This window comes from Palaemon carinicauda, chromosome 16 (assembly GCF_036898095.1).
Source record: "Palaemon carinicauda isolate YSFRI2023 chromosome 16, ASM3689809v2, whole genome shotgun sequence".
Lineage (NCBI taxonomy): Eukaryota > Metazoa > Arthropoda > Malacostraca > Decapoda > Palaemonidae > Palaemon > Palaemon carinicauda.
The window spans coordinates 20005874-20026187 of record NC_090740.1 but is presented as its reverse complement, the minus strand read 5'-3'; the positions used below and the strand labels follow the sequence as shown (position 1 = coordinate 20026187).

At 45.0% G+C, this 20314-nt stretch overlaps 1 protein-coding gene across 2 annotated transcripts in view; it reads left to right on the top strand.

Annotated features, from left to right (window-relative positions):
• Positions 1-20314, top strand: part of LOC137654972 (serine racemase-like) — an 87133-nt gene that overhangs the window by 56857 nt on the left and 9962 nt on the right. The window contains exon 7 of one of the 2 annotated variants that reach the window (XM_068388872.1): positions 14499-14617. The exons of the other annotated variant lie outside the window; for it this stretch is intronic. Coding sequence (XP_068244973.1) covers positions 14499-14617 — 119 coding nt within the window. The remainder of the gene's footprint in view (positions 1-14498; positions 14618-20314) is intronic. 2 annotated transcript variants of the gene reach the window in all.

Sequence of the window (20314 nt, the reverse complement as noted above, 5' to 3'; positions counted from 1 at the left end):
TTTCATAGGTGCCTTAACCTTGGGAAAAATTTTTCTATGGTCATCTGGACCATTGAGACAAATGATGTTACCGTTATGCGTCATTACCACTAATCATAGTCAATGTTTGTGCTTCCTGCCCCCTGCAGGGAAGAGTCATACTAGACAGTAGAAAAGGGGCATCAAGGTTAGCATATATTGTATGAACAAACATAAGTATCCACCCGATATACAGACGGTCTCACGGTCTGTATATATTGTCGGAACAATATAAGTGTCAACCATATCCATTGTTTGTAAGCATACAATGATATGAGGTTTATTTAAATAAGTAAGTACGAGAACTCTGGCATATATAATGTGCAAATTGCAGGGCGAGGAATTATATGTGCAACATTTACAGAAAATATTTTTCCCCCCTGAAAGGGAAGAAATAATGAGTGCTACTCTAAAGCTGAAAATTTTAATAAATTTTCCCAATATAAATTCTGTAATGTTGTATACTATCAACACTATACTACGTACACACGGCACAAGTGTATCTGTATAATTCCATACCTGTGATTTTGAACAGTCTTAGTGTGACCATGGTGACACTCACTTAAAAGGTATCGCACCGGAAGTGTCAACACCTTTCCACCCTAATTGATAGTCCCAATCAATTAACTGTTCATCGCAGCACTAGACGACAGGTTTTAATACACTACCTGCCACCACCACATAATGCTTCAGTTCATGGACTTGCTTAGCGTAGTGTTTGTAGAACACTCTGGAGGATTTCCATCCAGTATATGAGCGAAGACGCTCAAAGTCCATATACTGAAAACAGTTCAGTGAGGAAGCTATTTTCCTCGGATCATGACCTGCGGGTGTACTGTCAGGATCCGCTTTGCGAATGAAGTAGGTGAGCTTCGTCCTCAGTTGTTTTAGGGATAAGTTTGATCCTGAGGTTTCTCCTTTGAAGAGCTGTCCTCCCCTAAAGTCTGAAGTTCTATAAAGATAGACCTTTAGACACTCTACTGGACACAGAGAGACTTTCTTTAGAGGGCAGATTCTCCAGGGACCCCATCTTTTAATGGGTGCTTGTTCTTAGTGAGAAAAGCTGGATCAGGAAAGAGATTCAGTTCTCCCACTTCTGTGAACTGAATGTGGCCTTCATTTCTTGATAGGGCTACTATTTCACTAACTCTAGCCCCTGAGGCTATAGCAAACAGGAAAATAACCCTCTGGGTTAGATCCTTGAGAGAACAATCTTCATTGTTCATGAGAGAACAATCTTCATTGTTCACAGATGAAGCCTAATGTAGGACCTTGTCCAAAGACCATGAAATGGGCTTTGGAGGAGCTGCAAGCCTAAGCCTAGCGCACGCCTTCGGGATCTTGTTAAATATTTCGTTCGTCAGATCCACTTGAAAGGCATATAGAAGAGGTCTAGTCAAGGCTGACTTACACGTAGTTATCGTGTTAGCTACCAGACCTTGATTATGAAGGTGGATAAAGGACAGACAGAAGTTCATTGAAATTTCTTTTGGTTCTTTTGCTTTAACTAAAGCAACCCACTTTTTCCAAAACGATTCATATTGTCTTCTAGTTGACTTAGGCTTGTATTCTTCTAGGAAGTCTATATTGCCTTCTGAGATCCCAAATCTTTTCTTGATCGCTAGGGCGAGAAAATCATGAAATGAAGGTTTTGGGCTCTCTTAGAGGAATCGAAGATAATTAACTTCTGAACCCTCTGAGATAGTGCTGGGTTCAGTACAAGAGCCAGCCTCAGCCTCAGTTCCCTCACTAGAGGGAACCAGTTGCTCTTGGACTGTTTGGGAGCCACTATAGCTGCCGTTCCTTGGAAGGATCTCAGCGTGTTGAGGACCTTTAGTAGGAGATTGGATGGAAGGAACAGGAATTTCCGGGTCCATCCGTTCCACACTAAAGACATGGCGTCCGTTATCTCCTCTAGAGGGTCCTCGTATGGGGCTACATATCGAGGTAGTTTCTTGATGACGCTAGTCATGAAGAGGTCGATCTGCAGTTCCGGGACTTGTTCCAATCTGGAAGAGAATGGGTCTGCGTCTGTGGACCATTCTGACTTTTATCGTCTTGAGCCTGAGTAGGGCATCTGCAGTCACATTGCGTATCATTTGTAAGTGAACTGCTGATAGGTGCCATCTCTTTAGGTAAGGGATGGCTAATATCACCTAGATTATATGGGACGATCTCGAGCCTTGTCGGTTCAGACATCTCACTATCACTTCGCTGTCCCAGATCAGCCTGATGAGGGCTGATCTGCGTGGAGAGAGTATTCCCCAACATCAGCAAGACTGCCATGGCTTCCAAAATGTAGATGAGAAGGGCCTTGAGTAGAGATGACCAAGTCCTTTGTGCTTTCCTCTAATGGGAGTGAACTCCCCATTCTTCCGTCGAGGCATCCATGCGGATGATCTCCGATAGTCGAGGTGATTGCAAGGGCACGGTCCTCATTAGGCTTTTGGCCTTCGACCACGGGTTGAGAAGCGATCAAGGTAAGACCGATATCGGTCATTTTAGATCTCTTTAAGCGTTTGATGCGTATCTTCTCCAGACTCCTGACGCATCTTTCAGCTGTGCTGTTAGCACTGGGTCTGTCACTGCTGCGAACTGGAGAGAGTTCAGTACTCTTTCCTGTTAGTGTCTTGAAATCCTGTCAGATTACAGTAGTCTTTTGACTGACACTGCAATCTCCTACTTCTTCCCTAAGGGAAAGGAGAGAGAATGTGACCTCAGGTTCCAATGGTTTTCCAGCCATTGAAACCTTTGAGCTGGAGAGAGTAGGGACTTCTTAAAGTTGATTTTGCATCCCCGATGTTCCAGGAACTGGGTTACTTCTCTGGATGCTTGCAGACCAGCCGCTTCGGGTGCTGCCCGCACCAGCCATTCGTCCAGGTACTTTGTTACCTGAACAGTTTCTAGGCATGGTTATTGCACGACTGTGTCCGCCAATTTCGTGAGGATACTTGGGACTGTGTTTAGTCCGAAGAGTATGGCTCTTAGGACATACTTTATCTTCTGTAACTTGAATCCTAGGTAGGAGGAGAGGGGGCGACTGACTAGAAGCTGCCAATAGGCATCTGTCAGGTCTATCAAGACTGTGAACGCCCCTTTTTGTAATAGGATCTTTATGTGTAGAAGGATTAATATCCTGAACTTGCTGTTTCTTTTGAACTTGTTGAGTGGCGACAAGTCCAGAATGACTCTGAGTTTTCTTGAGTCCTTCTTGGGAACACAAAACAGCCTTCCCTGGAATTTGATGGACTTTGCTTTCCTTATAACCTGTATGCTCTAGAGCTATAGGGTATACTCTTCTAATACGGGGTTGGAGTGTTGGAAGAGTTGAGGAAATGATGGTGGAGGTATGTGTAGTTTCCATCCTAGTCCAATCTTGATTAGGCCTTGGGCCCAAGGATCGAAGGTCCAACGATCCTATTGGAGCCCCCCTCCTACCAGAAGCATCTCTTTGCGGTCATAGAAACTGTGGGATGTTGCTGAACAGACCGAGGAAAAAGTCTAGACTTTTTCGTTTTCCTTTTAGGTTGGGGACCCACATCCGGGGAAGACTTCCACTTTGAAGAGATGCCCCACTTCTGGAGAAGGTTCCTATTCTCCGTGGTGGCTTTCTCGACTACCTCTTTGACTACTTCGTTTGGAAAGAGGTCTTTACCTCAGATGTTGGAAGATATCAGCTTCTTGGGTTCATGTTTCACTGTTGCAGCAGCGAACACAAACTCTCTACAGGCTCTCCTAGCCTTCTGAAGGCATATAGGTCTTTTACTAAGGTGGCCATATGCATTTTGGCCAAGACCATGAGCATGTCTGGGGTACTTCGTTGGGCTGAACACATCTCTATGCAGTTTTGTAGGGATAAGGGGGCCGCAAGTTTCTCCTTTGTCTCATGTTCCTTGCACAAGAGAAACTCAGAAAGTTTAGGGAGATTCTCGCTAAACTGTCGTCCAGCGATGTCCGCGTCCAGTTGCCCTACTGAAAAGGTTAAGTGGACTTCCTTCCAATCCTTCTCCTGCATGGGCAAGGCTAGTGACAGAAGCCTGCACTAGGGCATGGTTTTCCTGCCTCCACTGCCTTGGCAACAGATTTAAATGCCTTCCACGTAAAGGGGAAGTCTGTTGAAGCAGGAGCAAGAAAGGTAGGGTGTCTCTTACTCAGGGCGAACACCTTCGACACCGAGTAGCCCGCCTTTCTCAGGCTACTTGACAAGAGAGCCTGTGCCTTATCGTGGTCGAGAACCATGACTTCCTTCGGTTCCGTCTCTTTTTCTGACGTTGGTTCATGCTTCAGTCAAATGAAGCAATCAGGGAAAGCGTTAAAGCTTGGCCAAAACTGGATTTCGTCTAAAGGGACAGCTCCCATCTTCTCTGAGATGTAGAGTTTGCCGTCTAAAATCAGCATAAGCTCCGCATACCTCCAGGGATTAGTTTTGGAGCATGTCAGGAGGTCTTGGTCTCTGGGTCGCTTGAATGACCCTTGGGGGGCGATGAGTGGAGCTTCACGGAGTGTGCTGTGCTTCCTTTGTTTCGCCTTGTTTGCGAAAGTTTTCCGTTAGACCCGTAAGATGGGCCATTAACTGGCTCATTTTGTCTAATAGAGGGGTAGAAGGTGAAGACGTCGAAGTTAACGGCTCCAGGGCCGGCACAGACTGAAGGAATTTCGACACGACATCGTCACCTTCTTCCAGAGGTGCCTTCCTGCCCTCCGTCTCGATGGCAATCTGGACGCAGGGAGGTGCGAGTCGTGCTTGGGGCACCACCATTTCACTACTTGCTTTCGGGAACAGTAAGCTACGCATCCTATCGTTAGGTAGGTATGGTCCCGCAGAGTTCTTCTGGAACCCTCTTACCCATTTGTGTAGTTTCTTACGTGCCGCTTCCTTAGACTCCATTGACTTGGGATCATCAAAACCTTCAGTCACTAAGGTCCGGCAGATATTGCAGACCTGGGGGTCCCAATATTGCAGGGATTCGCTAATGATATTGCATGAGGCATGAGACCTGCATGCTTTATGACCGTAAAAGTACTTACTCTTAAGATTGCAGAAGACTGCATCACTTTTCATCTGGGATTCCTCCTGTAAAGAAAGGAAAGCAGAATGAGTATATAATTGCTTATCTCACCTGATAAACAATATGTAATTAGTCATATTTTAATTATTATAGCTTAGGATAGTAAGCTAGAAAGGAATAGTGAAAGACACATACTTGTGTATTACTCGCAAGCAATTGCTGTAACCTCCCCCCAGTATTAAAAATAAAGAGTTTCCTTTATCAGGGCAACTCGAAAGTAAAGGGTTCTGAACCCTAGGGATAGAAAAAGTGTACATTGCCACTGACCCTTCTAAATATTTAATATTGTGGGGTAAGTATTAACTGATTTCCAATCAGAGTATTGAAGGAATTCTATTCTTTATATAGAGGTTCGGTCTCAGCAGAAGCCTGCACAAGTGTACGCAAGATATGTTAGAATTTAACTAATGTATAATAAATACTATGTTTTCTGTTTGCAGTATATACTATATTGCAATTATACTGGCTACTGTATAATCATATACTGTAGTTCAGCCAGTGTGTTGCCGGTATGGCTAGCACCTGGCAGCACAGTCCGGCCGGCATGTTGCCGGCTGGACTAGAAAATAGAAAAGACACATATTTGTGTATCCTACCCAGCCAATTGCTGTGACCTTCCCTTTCAGTATTAAAACCATAGAGTTTCCTGATCAGGGAAGCTCAAAGACAAGGGTTCTAACCCTTAAGGATAGAAAGTACACTACCACTGGCCCTTCTAAATTATTTAATATTGTAGGGTGATTGTAAACTGATTTCTAATCAGAGTATTGAAGGAATTCTATTCTTTCAATATAGGATTGGTCTCAGCTAAAGACTGTGCAAGGACACAAATATGTTGGAAAATAACTAGTGTATAATATATACAATAGTTTTCTATCTGCAGTATATACTATACTGCAAATATACTGGTTACTGTATAAACATATACTGTAGTTCAGCCGGCATGTAGCCGACAGGCTAGTACCTGGCGGCACCGGCCCAGCCGCCATGTTGCCAGCTGGGTTAGTACCTGGTGTCACTAACTGACAGAAAGAAGGTTCAAATGGAAGGGGAGAATGCATCATTCAGGCTTCCATCCAGCCGCAAGATGTGTTGCCGGCATTGCCAGTTTCAGGACTGTGGATGGCAGTCCGAGGGAGGACTAAAGAACCTTCAGCGGCAGAAGGGTCTCCCACCGGCAGCCGTCATAGCCGGCACAACCTGCCCGGATCCTTGTGTCCATAAGAGAAAGAGTGAGTGACTAAACAGCTGCTTATGTAGGGGCCCGGCCGGCCCCGCAACCCACCCGGCAAGCGGTGAGATTGCAGGACGACGGCCACAGGATTGCAATGGGTAAGTCATCGCTAAAGGACAGAGGGGGAGGGAAAAGGGTCCTGTATAAAGTGTGGAAGAAGGCGGCAAGGTTGCCGCCCCTACTACACAAGGAAGAAACTCTATTTCGATATCGGCGCCATCCTAGGTGGCAGAAGATTATCTATTCTTCAGCCTAGGGTCTGCCGAAATGGTGTTAAGAGGAGGCGGCAATCCTGCCGCCTCCTCTCAACACGAGAGAAACATCGTTTCAGTGTCGGCGCCATCCTCGGCGGCAGAAGAATTCTATTCCTGAGCCTAGGGTCTGCCAACACAGGACTAGTTTTCTAGACCGCAGGGGAGAAGGTGGCAGCATCATACTACCACTTCAGGTGCAGCCTAGGGAGGCTTAGCTTCCTATGCCGGCAGCTATAAGCTGGCAGGGGAGTGACTACTCACCCTGCAGCTCTGCCGCCGGCAGAAAGTTTGAATACTCTGAGGTTCTGCTGAAAACCAAAGCCGGGCTCTCGCCAGCAAAGGTAGGAGACAGAAAACCCTAGCCCAGGCAAGCCGGAGTGAACTAGTCTATGGCAAGACCAGGAAGGGTTGCCGCCTGCGGCGGCACTCAGTGGGAAGGAGGGATTACCCTTGAATCTTCACAAGAGACAAGTATCGAGTTATATAATTCTAGGAGATGTACTATCTCCCGTTGAATCAATAAAACGATACACGAGGGTAAACGGGGATAATGTCTGAAAGTATACTACAGCGCCTAGGCTAGGTAGCCTAGCGCAAGACGAGATCTCGGTTACCTAAATCGCCGAAACTCTAACGTATACGATCAACAAAAGGAAAAGGAAATTATGCATAGAATAAATATCTTTACTAGTATAATTGTGCCTAAATAGCTTTCACAATTTATTAATGCTATTACAACTGGGAAGTCGTTCTGCTAACTAAATAACACATGCATAATGAACGGTAGCGCCCATGGCGCCTCCGGTGACAGGCCTAGCTCCTTAACACAAATAAATTACTCTAATTTCACTGTGAAGCAGGAGCTAAGAATTATACACTGTAAATAATCAATTCTCAACTTTACAGAGGCGAAAGAAGCTGGAGATTTCATAATAAATCTTCACAAAAGCGATCAAAAACGTTAGATCAACAGGGAACACCACCGTGCAAATTTGCCACAAAAATAGGAATAAATGCCATCTAGATACTCAATAGTAGTATGCGAGGAAGGGTAACCTCGATAGCGGCTCCCCTTCTATTTTGCCACTCTTCCCCTTCGAGGCGAAAACGCTATTCGGGGTGAAGATTGCTGTGTCGTATCAAGATATACGTCCCCTGATTTATGCGATATCCTTAAGAGAAATTTTAAGGATACTGTATTCGCGCCAGGAGTTAGAATTCTAGAGACCTAAAGGTAAATTCTCTGGGAATATCACTGTTGTCAAATATCCCTTAGGAAGCTACTTATACGAACCTTCCATCAGGACGATATGGCTTGAGCCCTAAAAGTATATTTATCATTTTGTTATATGTGAGTTTTAATTCGTTTTATGTGAGTTAAAGGCTTAAGCCTTTGGCTTTTTGGTGATGTTTTGGATTTAGCATAGCCTAGAATTATATGAGACAATTCAGGAGTAAGAGCTTACAAAAGATGTTTTTTTAGTGAATTTACTTTGAGGGATGTTTTCTTGGTCCTGCCATACACAGAAAAGCATTGTGTGCAGCAGAACCCACAATATTTGTTTATTGTATAATGTATATCCTTTGAGTATCCAGAGAATCATATAACATAGATCGCATTAATTGTCAAATCCACTTTATCGTATCGCTTTGAAAATAAGAAATTCTTCAACTTCTTGAAAGCCTTTTGTATCATCAGTCTTGATGTAAAGTGGTAGCTTGTTATACAATCTTGGCTGCACAATGTATAGCAATTTTCTTGAATATTTTGAATGTTAAGTTCTAATAACTTTAAAGAGTCATTACACATAACTTAATCATATTTTAGTTTTAAAAGCAATAACCCTGTTTTTGAGCCCTGAGCCTCAAAACCTGGATGTTGTGGTGTTTTCTCCACGTTTTCGGCCCTCTGGTACCAATGCACATAGCTGGGGCTGTGACCCTGCGTTACATCACCATGCTGTGACCCTCCTGCCATCATGGTTCTTGTTTACCCGGCTATCTAGTGGGGCGACCAGACACTTGTTCCCCCTCCGGTTGATGGAACTTCGGCATTCTCCTTCTTTCTCCTCCCTCAACTTACAGTACATCAGTAGAGCAAGTTGAGAGGATGACTCCATTCAAAGCCTTCTTTGCATGCAGCCGCTCACTAAACTAAAGTTGGGGGCAGAGGTATCTTCCCTATGAGGCACAGGGCCATGGTCCATTTCTCTGCTCTGTTTAGCAGAGGAAAAGTTTGAATACTCAAGAAGGACACTCCAAAATCAAACCATTGTTCTCTAGTGTTGAGAAGTGACATAGCCTCTGTACCATGGTTTTCCACTGTCTTGTGGTAGAGTTCTCTTGCTTGAGGGTACACTCAGGCACACACTTCTATCTTGTTTCTCTTCCTCTTATTTTTTTTAAGTTCTTATAGTTCATATATAAAAGATATATCTTAATGTTGTTACTGTTCTTAATATACTTTGATTGTTCATTACTTCTCCTGTAGTTTATTTATTTCCTTGTTTCTTTTCCTCACTGTGCTATTTTCCCCTGTTGAAGCCCTTGTGCTTATAGCATCTTGCTTTCCCAACTAGGGTTATAGCTTAGCTAGTAATAATAATAATAATAATAATAATAATAATAATAATAATAATAATAATAATCTGTCTTGTTAGTATGAGGATGTTTTCCCAACTGTAATCGGCCTTTCCCGGTCTGTCCTGAATCCCTGATTATGTGGTAAGTTTTTTCGTGGGGACAGAAAAATTATATTCTGTGAGGAGGGGAGTGAGTCACCAGAACCCTTGTTGTACCCTCTTCGTGGGCTTGGTACTTGGGTAGTTGAATTTCCTTTGACCCTGAGGCACCAGACCTTGGAGCGTTGCCGAAGGAGACATATAATTCAGGATCTGTACTGTACTTCTGACTGACGCCCATTGGGCAGCACCTAGGTCTCCCTCAAAGGCCTTGCCCTACTCATTCCCAGGTAATTACTTCAGAAGTGTCTCTGTCACTTTGGAACTCTGGTGTGGGGTTCGCAAGGAAGGCCTTCTCGCCTTTCTTAGACTCTAGCAAGACCACCCACAACTTCCTGGAAGGAACCGGGGCATACAGCTCTTTTGAGTTACCGTACCTGATTTTTCCAGGCAGTGTGGTGGTGGAAGCATTCACCCCGCTTTATTCCTCTCATCTTAGAGTAGGTTGTTTGCTTGTCGTGCCTTTAGCAAACCAGCATAAGCATAGGGCTGCTGAGCCTTGGGTAGCGTGAGTCCTTTGTAACGGGTGCTTACTACCCTCTTCAACCCTTTGTCACCACTTCTCTCTTTTGCTGATAGAGTACTCATCCGTTCTTCCAACATCCTTGAGAACCCTGGGCTTATGGACAGAGGTAGGAGGGATGTTGGAGCAGATCACTCAGATTTCCTCTTAGGGAGACTTCTTGCTTTTAGTCAATATGAAAGATGCGTACTTTTAGTTCCCGTGCATCAGTCTATTATTAGTGCTGTACCTCGCTCTCCCCACTGCGGTTCAGTGTATCAGTTCAGGTCTTGGCTTCGAACTGGGTACTGCTCCTCAGGTGTCCATTCAGATGTTCACCTGGGTAGTAACTAGGAAGTCTCTTCAAGGGATACTTACAACATTGGATATATCCCTCAAGTTGGTAATCCTGGCCTCCTTCATTTGACAGTAGCTACAGGATCGAGTTCGATTTTCCGCTTTCGTCATGTTGCGACGATTGTGATAATCGAGGAAAAGTCAAATATTTTGTCTAAGCCGAGGTTAAGGCACCTGGGCATGCTGGTAACAGCAAGATTCGATCAATTTAAAAGTCGTATCAGCGAGCCTAAGGAGATAGTGCATCCATTCTGTAATACAGAATCTTCTCAGCCACTGCTCCTCACTAGAGAAGCTCATGCCTCAATCGGACACGTATACCAAGAGATCTCTTCAAGAACTGTCTGAAGAAATGCTGGTTAGTCTCTAGGGATCACTACCCCTTCACGTACTGGTGGTAAGGGAGGCTTGTATCGATCTTACCTGTTGGTTAACAGAGAACCCTTATAGGGGATTCCCACTCGAATCTTTGCCTCCTAACATGCAACTGTGCTCAGATGCGTCGAAGAAGGGAAGGGATGCTTGCTTTAATGACAGGGTTGTCTCAATGTTGTGATCAGATGAAGAAGCATTGATTCTGGGACTAGCAGCATTTATAGTACTGCAAGCCTTCCAACACCCCAATTTGACAATACTACTATTTTGGCTTATGTCTGGCTCTATGAGCTAACAAAGCAGTTATTTCAGGACAAGATTTCATGCTGGTGAGTTGTCAGACAGTCACATTCTGGGCAATCAGAATGGGCTAACAGGCATACTTAGTCACCAAGGAAGGCTGTATGGTCAGAGTGGTCCTTATAGCCAGGCATAAGAGAGAGGCTTCTGGTTGGGGGGTTCTCCAGGAATCAATCTGTTCGCCATACAATTATACGGGGAGCATCGACCCTCCCCCAATCCTACCCCATGGTCTGCATTTGAAGTCACCTTCCAACACCAATGGAATTACTTGGATGGTTACATCCTGGCTTTGTTTAATCCTGGTCCATTGGCTATTCTATCGTGTGGGATTACGCCATATTTCAGGTTAATTCCCCGATGGCCTCATGACTAATGGTTTCCCTTTCTGCCTTGTCAAGATCCTGAAGGAACTTCCTTGTCTCTCACTCTCCCTGAGAATTCAGCCATTCTCTATAATGGATATCATAGAGGTGATTCTTCTCAAATCTGGTCATCTCTAGACCAGATTGCTGAGTTCCTCTTCTTCTGGTTAGAAGAAGTTCCTCGCGGTAGCGGCTATCAAGGCTACTGCTCAGACTTAAGCATGATCTTTCAATGTAAGCGGATAGACCTCTCCTCATATGAGTTGCCATGCACGGTCTTGCTAGTTTCGTTACCTTGTCTGAGCCTTTGAGAGGGCTCCAGTCAAGGTTCTAACTCTCAGAACTGTCTCTGCTGCCTTATAATCAGTGAAGAGATTAGAAAAGTGACATGGTCTCTCTGCCTTAGTCTTCCATTCTAAGAGGTGTAGGAGCTCCTTAGTCTAGTGCCAGGATACATGACTAAACTCGAGTCCTTTTCCATACCATATCTACATGAAGTGAGGAGTGGTATGGAGAGAAGAGGCCTTTAGCCCCGAGAGGACTCTGGGGTGCTATATGAAGACCAAACACTGCAGACCTGAGTGTTGGCGACTCTTCCTTAGCACGGGTAGAACCAAAAATAAGGTGTCTAGAACCAATCTCTATCTGACTTCTAGAGTCAATTTGTAATGCATACACCTCGACTGCTGAGAGAGTCTGCCTGGTGTTGAAGATTGGGATGCCTATGCACGAGACCATATTTACAACCTTTATTCTACATGAGTACCCACAAACCCTTTGATGCTTTTGTACTTGGTCTTTTGATGGCTGTTCAATTAGTGGTGTAGGTAGCCCAGGTCTCGTATGGGACAGTAAGGATCCTTTCTATAGTAACGTATAGATGTAGATCTGGAGCGAAGGCAAAATGACTGGCCCTTCTCCATTCTTTCTGCATTACTCGCTGGATCTGACTTCATGCTGGTGAATTATACTTCTGAGACCCATTCTTTAGAGCCTAAAGAAGTTCTCTGTGTAGGGGATAGTGGAATGTATACCAACCTATTGATCATCATATGCCATGTATATTATTCCATACTGCAATCCCCCTCAGGGGGGGGATCCCTCCTTTGACCACGTTCCAATTTTTTGGACAGGCCAGGTCCTATCAGCCTATTCATCCCAACGATAAGACATATAGGAGGTTGCTGGAGTCATTTTCTTTGCTCCCATATGGGATCCATTAACTTAGTATTTCCAAAGAAGAGAAGAACCTACCTGTTCAGTTCTAGGGGGACTTTCAACCCATCATGCAATGAGTCTTCGCACCTAAAAGACGATGGTTTGTATTTGCACAGGAACAAATCACAAATTTCGAAAGGAATTTATATTTTTCTTTGTTGTACAACCCTGAGTCCTTTAGATTAATACTTCCCTCCTAAACCACCCCTCTCAGTCTTGAGCCAAAAGAGTCAAATGTGGAGAGACTGACAGGTAAGGGGGTGGAGTCCTCATCCTCGTTCCCACCTGTTGCTTAACAACTCGTTAAAGGATTCAACAGCTGTCTAGCTTCATGCTAAAAACATGCTCCGTACCTAAAGGTCTCAGGTTTGTATAGTTAGGAAAACAACAAAGTACTTAAAAAATTTGCAATAATATTTTGGTTTCATGACAGTTGGAAAAGTGTATGGTAGAGTACTGATTAATAGGATTAAGGGTAAAACAGAGAATGCAATCTTAGAAGTACAGGGTGGTTTTAGAAGAGGTAGAGGTTGTATGAATTACAGTTAGGCAGATATGTGAGAAATATTTAGCAAAAGGTAAGGAGGTGTATGTTGCGTTTATGGATCTGGAGAAAGCGTATGATAGAGTTGATAGGGAAGCAATGTGGAACGTGATGAGGTTATATGGAGTTGGTGGAAGGTTGTTGCAAGCAGTGAAAAGTTTCTACAAAGGTAGTAAAACATGTGTTAGGATAGGAAATGAAGTGAGCGATTGAGTTCCGGTGAGAGTGGGGCTGAGACACGGATGTGTGATGTCGCCGTGGTTGTTTAACTTGTATGTTGATGGAGTGATGAGAGAGGTGAATGCTCGAGTGCTTGGACGAGGGTTGAAACTGATAGACGAGAATGACCATGAATGGGAGGTAAATCAGTTGTTGTTTGTGGATGATGCTGTACTGGTTGCAGACGAGGAAGACAAGCTTGGCCGATTAGTGACAGAATTTGGAAGGGTGTGTGAGAGAAGGAAGTTGAGTGCTAATATGGGTAAGAGTAAGGTTATGAGATGTACGAGAAGGGAAGGTGGTGCGAGGTTGAATGTCATGTTGAATGGAGAGTTACTTGAGGAGGTGGATCAGTTTAAGTACTTGGGGTCTGTTGTTGCAGAAAATGGTGGAGTGGAAGCAGATGTACGTCAGAGAGTGAATGAAGGATGCAAAGTGTTGGGAGCAGCTAAGGGAGTAGTAAAAAATAGAGGGTTGGGCATGAATGTAAAGAGAGTTCTGTATGAGAAAGTGATTGTACCAACTGTGATGTATGGATCGAAGTTGTGGGGAATGAAAGTGACGGAGAGACAGAAATTGAATGTGTTTGAGATGAAGTGTCTAAGGAGTATGGCTGGTGTATCTCGAGTAGATAGGATTAGGAACGAAGTAGTGAGGGTGAGAACGGGTGTAAGAAATGAGTTAGCAGCTAGAGTGGACATGAATGTGTTGTGGTGGTTTGGCCATGTTGAGAGAATGGAAAATGGATGTCTGCTAAAGAAGGTGATGAATGCAAGAGTTGATGGGAGAAGTACAAGAGGAAGTCCAAGGTTTGGGTGGATGGATGGAGTGAAGAAAGCTCTGGGTGATAGGAGGATAGATGTGAGAGAGGCAAGAGATTGTTTTAGAAATAGGAATGAATGGCGAGCGATTGTGACGCAGTTCCGGTAGGCCCTGCTGCTTCCTCCGGTGCTTTGGATGACAGCGGAGGTAGCAGCAGTAGGGGATTCAGCGTTATGAAGCTTCATCTGTGGTGGATAACAGGGGAGGGTGGGCTGTGGCACCCTAGCAGTACCAGACAACCTCTGTTGAGCCCCTTGTCAGGCTGGGAGGAACGCAGAGAGGAGAGGTCCCCTTTTTTGTTTCATTTGTATGATGTCGGCTACCCCCCAAAATTGGGGGAAGTGCCTTGACATGTATGTATGTATGACATGATATAGTTTATGTAATTAATTTCTATTCATGTGTGCTCACTACCCAAGCATGTACAGTATTGTGTTTTGGGTGATATTCTAACCAACACTGAATATTTATATTTTACAGTTTTTGCTGTAGAGCCAGTGGGAAAGGAGTTACAAAAATCCTTAGAAGCCAAGGAATGTCTCTGGACAGATCCTCCTAAATATCTTGATACTGTTGCTGACTCTATCAGGTTACAGGCAGTATGTAATCTTGGGTTTATTATCTCTCTCTCTCTCTCTCTCTCTCTCTCTCTCTCTCTCTCTCTCTCTCTCTCTCTCTCTCTCTCTCTCTCTCTCTCTCTCTCTCATTAGCAAGGATTTGAAGTTCACCAAACAGAGCACAAAAACTGAGAAGAAAGCACAAAAACTAATAGGGACAATTTAAATACAGAAACAAAGACACTGTACTACAGATGTACACATTACTAGTAGGACCCTATCTAGAATATGGGGTTCATATTCTGTGCTTCAAGTATTCAGAAGGATATAGATAGACTGGAAGCCGTACAAGCTAGGGCCACCAAACTAGTTCCAACAATAAGGCAATTTGGATGTAGACGGAGGATGGAACGTTTAAAATTATTTGATCTACAAACTCGACGACTAAGGGGACAGTTAATAGAGACATTCAGAATTCTTAAAGGAATAACAAATGTAGATTATAACAATCTATTCACGCTTAGAACAAATCAGTACAGAGGTAACGGATTCAAACTGGAATTGAAAAGATACAACACCACTTAATGTGGCAATTTATTTACATACAAAATAGCAAATACTGTTCTTTTAATAGACTTCAAGGAAATTTAGTAAACAGTAACATGGTAAACGAGTTCAAGAACAAGTTAGACAAGATCATAAGAACTCTCTAGATGCCTAAACTAAATTGCTCTACCAAAGAGCAAATGGAGTCTCCTGGTGGATGGACTAAATTCTTTGAGACATCCAAAATCCTTGTAACTCTCTCTCTCTCTCTCTCTCTCTCTTCTCTCTCTCTCTCTCTCTCTCTCTCTCTCTCTCTCTCTCTCTCTCTCTCTCTCTCTCTCTCTCTCTCTCTCTCATTTAGTAATCTTAAAATTGCATTGTATGTTGAATATATGGAGTCTATGTTGTTAGCTTCACGTGACTTTGGAGGGATTAGTTAATTATTTTATCATTTAAGATTTTGAGATTTTAACAAATTTCATTTAGCCTAGCTGATTTATGGTAAATACTGAAGAATTATTAAATGTGTTTTTTTGCGGTGGGATATTCAGCCAATATTTATTATGATTATGAATTTTTTACCTTCCTTAGTCTTCTTATACAATCCCTAATTTCATGATCCCTAATTACAATAAGATGGATAGAATAGACACTGAATTATAAATGTGTTGCTTGGCTGAGTTACACACTTGCCAGTAGCCATCAAAGTACTTGAATTTAAATAGCGTGAGAGATTAACCAGCATTTAGGCTTAGATCTACGTGTATCCGAATCTCTCATGGGCCGGAGATCTTAGCTAGAAAGTCTAGCTCTGCTATCTTGATAGTTTGTTCCGTAACTGGAATATAAACCTACGCTATTTATAGGGTTATTACTTTCAGCGAAGTTGAAAGACGAGCCATTAGACTTTTAGCGAGGGTTAACCACACATACTGCTAGTTAGTGGGGGGATTGGGGGTTAGTAGCTACCCCTTTCACTTACACACCTGTGACTATACTTCACTTTACTTTTGGCTCGAGTAGAGAGACGTTGTCTCTCTCCCCTCACCAACTCGCCAGCCTTTTTACTTTTTAATCTTGTTTTTCTTTTTTTTTTTAATCAATATACTGTATATGAAAACATTCTTTTTGTTTTTATATATATTTTAAGCTTTCTTTATAGTTAATGTTGCTGTTTGTGAGACAGCGTAGTGCGACAGGTTCTCAAGGGTGGAGAGCCTTCCCTTACGACCTTCATTTCTTGGACAACGGCTATCCCGTAGGCGGGTGTCCTTCCAAGAAGCTCGGCCGCCGCTGCAGGGAAGTCGTCATCGTTTAGATACTCTTACGTTCAGCTGGTATCACCACCCTCACCCCTACGTGTTCTTAGAGGGAATCTGCTTGCGGCCTTCACAGAGCTTGACTTCGGTCTTGCTCTTTCTCACTGACAACGCCGCTCACTTTACGTGGGCGGCCAGCAGATACTTTGCGGGGATACACCTTTCCCGTTTGTGGGTTAGGTTGCACTTCCGAATGGTTTTCTTCATAAATAACTGGTAGTAATTTAACTTTTCAGCTTCAACTCCGCTTGCCGGCGGCAGGTGCGCTTGCTGCTCCATCTCAGGGAACCCCCTTCCCGCTGGAGGGTTGAGTGGTTCTCCCGAGCAGTTTTCAGCTAAATTAATTAATTATAATTCTTATTTTGTTACAGTTTTCACGCTGCCGCTCTCCTCCCGTCGATTCGGCCAGGGAAGGGTGTGAGTAGTCCTTAATTTGTGTCTGTTCTCTTTGGGAACACCTTTCCAGTCTGTGGATTAGGTGCTCCTCCCTAGGGATTTTTTTCTTGCATAATTTGTTTTTATTTTTCCTCAGTTAGCAATGCCATACTGCTTCGTTTGGCTAAGATAGCCAACGTAGAAGAGCGGTCCCGTTTGTTCCTGTGGAATCTTCTGTTACTGCGCTATCACCTTCCTGTTCTGCGCCAGTGGCAGTTACTTATCAGCACGCTAACGTGGAGGAACTAACTCCGGCTATGTTTTCTCAGGTAGCGCTCGATGGAGACCTTCAACTTAAACAAGGCTTGGTAATGGGAAGCAAAGAGCGCTACCCGGAGGTCCGCCTCCTGAGGTTGAACTACTTTCCCTTCTAAGAGAGAACTTTCTTTCATCTTCTCTGTCTTGCATCGTTCCCATCTGTGTGGAGTATTGCTGACAGCTACATCTACAACTCATCGACTGTTGCAGTTTCTTCGCCAAAGACTACGCTCCCCCCATGCTGAGTCAACTCTTTCGTCGGGGGCTGAGCAAAGTCCGAGGCAGGTCTTTCCTGCAGGTGATCACCTCTTGTTCGCAGGGGGGAGAGCACCCATAAAGACACCTCTTTGGAGACCTTCCAGATGAGCAGTCTACCCTGCAAAGGATCATCATCCTCATCGGCGAGCTCGCTGAGCTTGTAGTCCTCTTTGTCGCCCCAGACATACTATCGCCTTTGGCAAAGAGACGGCTGTTGGGTCTTCAACTTTTCGTCTTCGCTGCGCTCCTCTTTGGAGGATTTTCCTCATCATGGTTCTCCTGGTTCCCGACCTACGCCCGTTTCTTTGGACTTGGGGTATTGAAGTTCGCCAGTATTGCGGCGTTCAACAAACCTCGTTGCCTTTTCTCCTGCTCGGCAACGAACCCCGGTTCGTGACTCGCCATCTAGGATCCATTCGTGATCCTCTCCAGCGGATGATCGTCCTTCTGAGGGTCATATCCCTTCTCCAGGTCTTTGATTGGCTGCATGCCTATTTCCTGCTTGCCAATGTGCCGATCTCCAGCTTACCGATCGCCAACTTGCTGATCTCTGGTGTTTAGTTTGCCAGCCTTACGGCGTTCGCCTGTCCACCGCTCCTCTCAGACCTCTCGCCATTGAACTGCTGTTCGTGGCTCACCATCATTGATTGTAGCTCACCGATCGCCAATTGTCAGCCTGCTGATCATCGATTTCCAGCTCGCCAATCGCTGATTTCTAGCTTGCCGATCGCCAATTTCTAGCTTGCCGATCGCCAACTCACCAATCATCGAACCATACTGCTGTTCTTCAATTAACCTATTGTCCATTGTCAGCAGCTCGTTATTCACTAGTTCGCCTATTTGAAGCTCTCTGATCGCCAGCTCACTGTTTGCAAGCTCCATATTCGCCAGCTCACTGTTTGCAAGCTCCATGATCGCCAGCTCACTGTTTGCAAGCTCCATGATCGCCAGCTCACTGTTTGCAAGCTCCATGATCGCCGATTACAAACTCAAAGATTGCTGATCACCACGCCAATCGCCTGCTCCCGGGTCACCAGATCTCCGATTCGCCTGCTCGCCAATTTCCGATTCAATGGTTAGACGATCTCCAGCTTCTTACCAATCGCATCGATCACCCATTGGCGTTCGGCGACTCGTCTTTCTCCGTTTCTTGAAAAGGTGACAGCTCTCCGTTCGTCAACTTGACGTTCACTTACTCACCGTTCGCTGTTCGCTAGCTCGTGGTCATCACTAAGCCAGCTCAAGATTGTTTTCTCTCCTTGCTACTTTGGTAGCCCTCCCTTGTAGAGTTGAAGGAGCTGCTCCCGAGTCTCTCTCTTCAGAGAGTGCTCTCATCTGGACAACATAGATAGTCTTCTCACCTCTCTCTTGGGCTTACCCTCCCACGTAGAGTTGAAGGAATTTAACGCAGTTTTCCTTCTGGGAACCTAACCCAGCACTCTTCATCGACGACTGTGATAATGCACAAGGGTTACCATAGGCACCCCATACCCCTCCTCGTTCCTGACGTTCGCTAGTTCCAAAGGATGCTCCGCAGTCTCGTCATTTGCCAGCCTCGTGGCGCTCGACAGACTCCTCGCCATCTTCTCGCTGACAAACTCCAGTTCATGGCTCGCCAGCTGGTTCCAGCCATCCGGTCGATCTTCCATCATCGACTCTTCTATAGGCTCCTGCTTGTCATTTGTCGATGGTGGTCCATTCAAGATCCTCTCCAGCGGTTTACCGCTCTCCTAAGGGTACAGCCCTTCCCCCGTCACCGATCGTCAGCGCGCCGATCACCTACTCGCCACTCTCCAAGAGCGGAAGGCAAACGACACCAGCCTCGCGCTGCTCGTCGGTCGCCAACTCGCCAATCACTTAGACAGTCTTCAAACGACTGACAGTCTCCATCAGCAGCTCGCCAACAGACAGCTACGCGTGACCTCGCTGCCACATTACAGCGACCTCAGGGATCAGGCCGTGCCAGTCAAGGAGGTCCCTCGAGAACTCAGGGTTGCCCCGAAAACCGTTGAAGATACGATCCTTCCCCCTACAGGTGACCAACATAAGGGTGTTCTACCGAAACTATCCGTGCTAAACCTTTTTCCCTCTGAGGAATGAGTCTAAGGATTCTAAGACTCTGCCGAAATCCCCATCGAGGATTACGAGACCTGCAGAGGGGGTCAGGCAGTCTTCGTCCGGCCACTTCAACAACGACTACGACCCACCCTGAGATGACGTCTTGTGGGTGGAAGATAACGCCTTCGCTGATAGTCCTACATCAGAAACTTTCACAGGTTCGACAAGACCGCATCAGTCTCCATTGAATCCAACTTCTTCAGAAACAATCCGATCCCAGGTCCTTCGGCACCAGGTATCTTCCTTTCTTCTGGTTTTCTACGAGATCTGAGTAAGAGATTGTCTTGATGAGGAGCTTGCAAGATGAGAATCTCATCCAGGGAGTTAATCTCCTTTATTTTTCCCTGAATTGATTTCTCCCTCTAGATGCATCAAAGAAAGAGGGTGGGGGGGGGCACGAGCATACTGTAACACTCGGCCTCTGGGCTGTGGTCAGAGCTCGAATTGGACCGCCTCGTAAACATCTCCAAGATGAGGGCAACCTTCCTGCGGGCAAGAGGTACCACCCCCCTTCGAGGGGAACTCAGTTTGAGGTCCAGCTGGTTTCTTGTATGGCGCCTTGTGTCGACCTTCAACTTGGTGTTGAACTCGGGGAAGGGAAACAGAAAGTATGGCTGAGAGGATATCTAGGTGGTGGAACTCTCCTTTCCATGGTAGGGAGACTCACCAACTACAGCAGCAGATGTTGATCATGTCTTTCCTGTCTGCAGAAAAGACTTCCTTCTCCCTTTGGTTTCCCCTTCGGGGGATTCTTCCAGCAAAGAAAAGGATTCATCCACTCCCCTGCCAAGGAAGTAATTCCTCC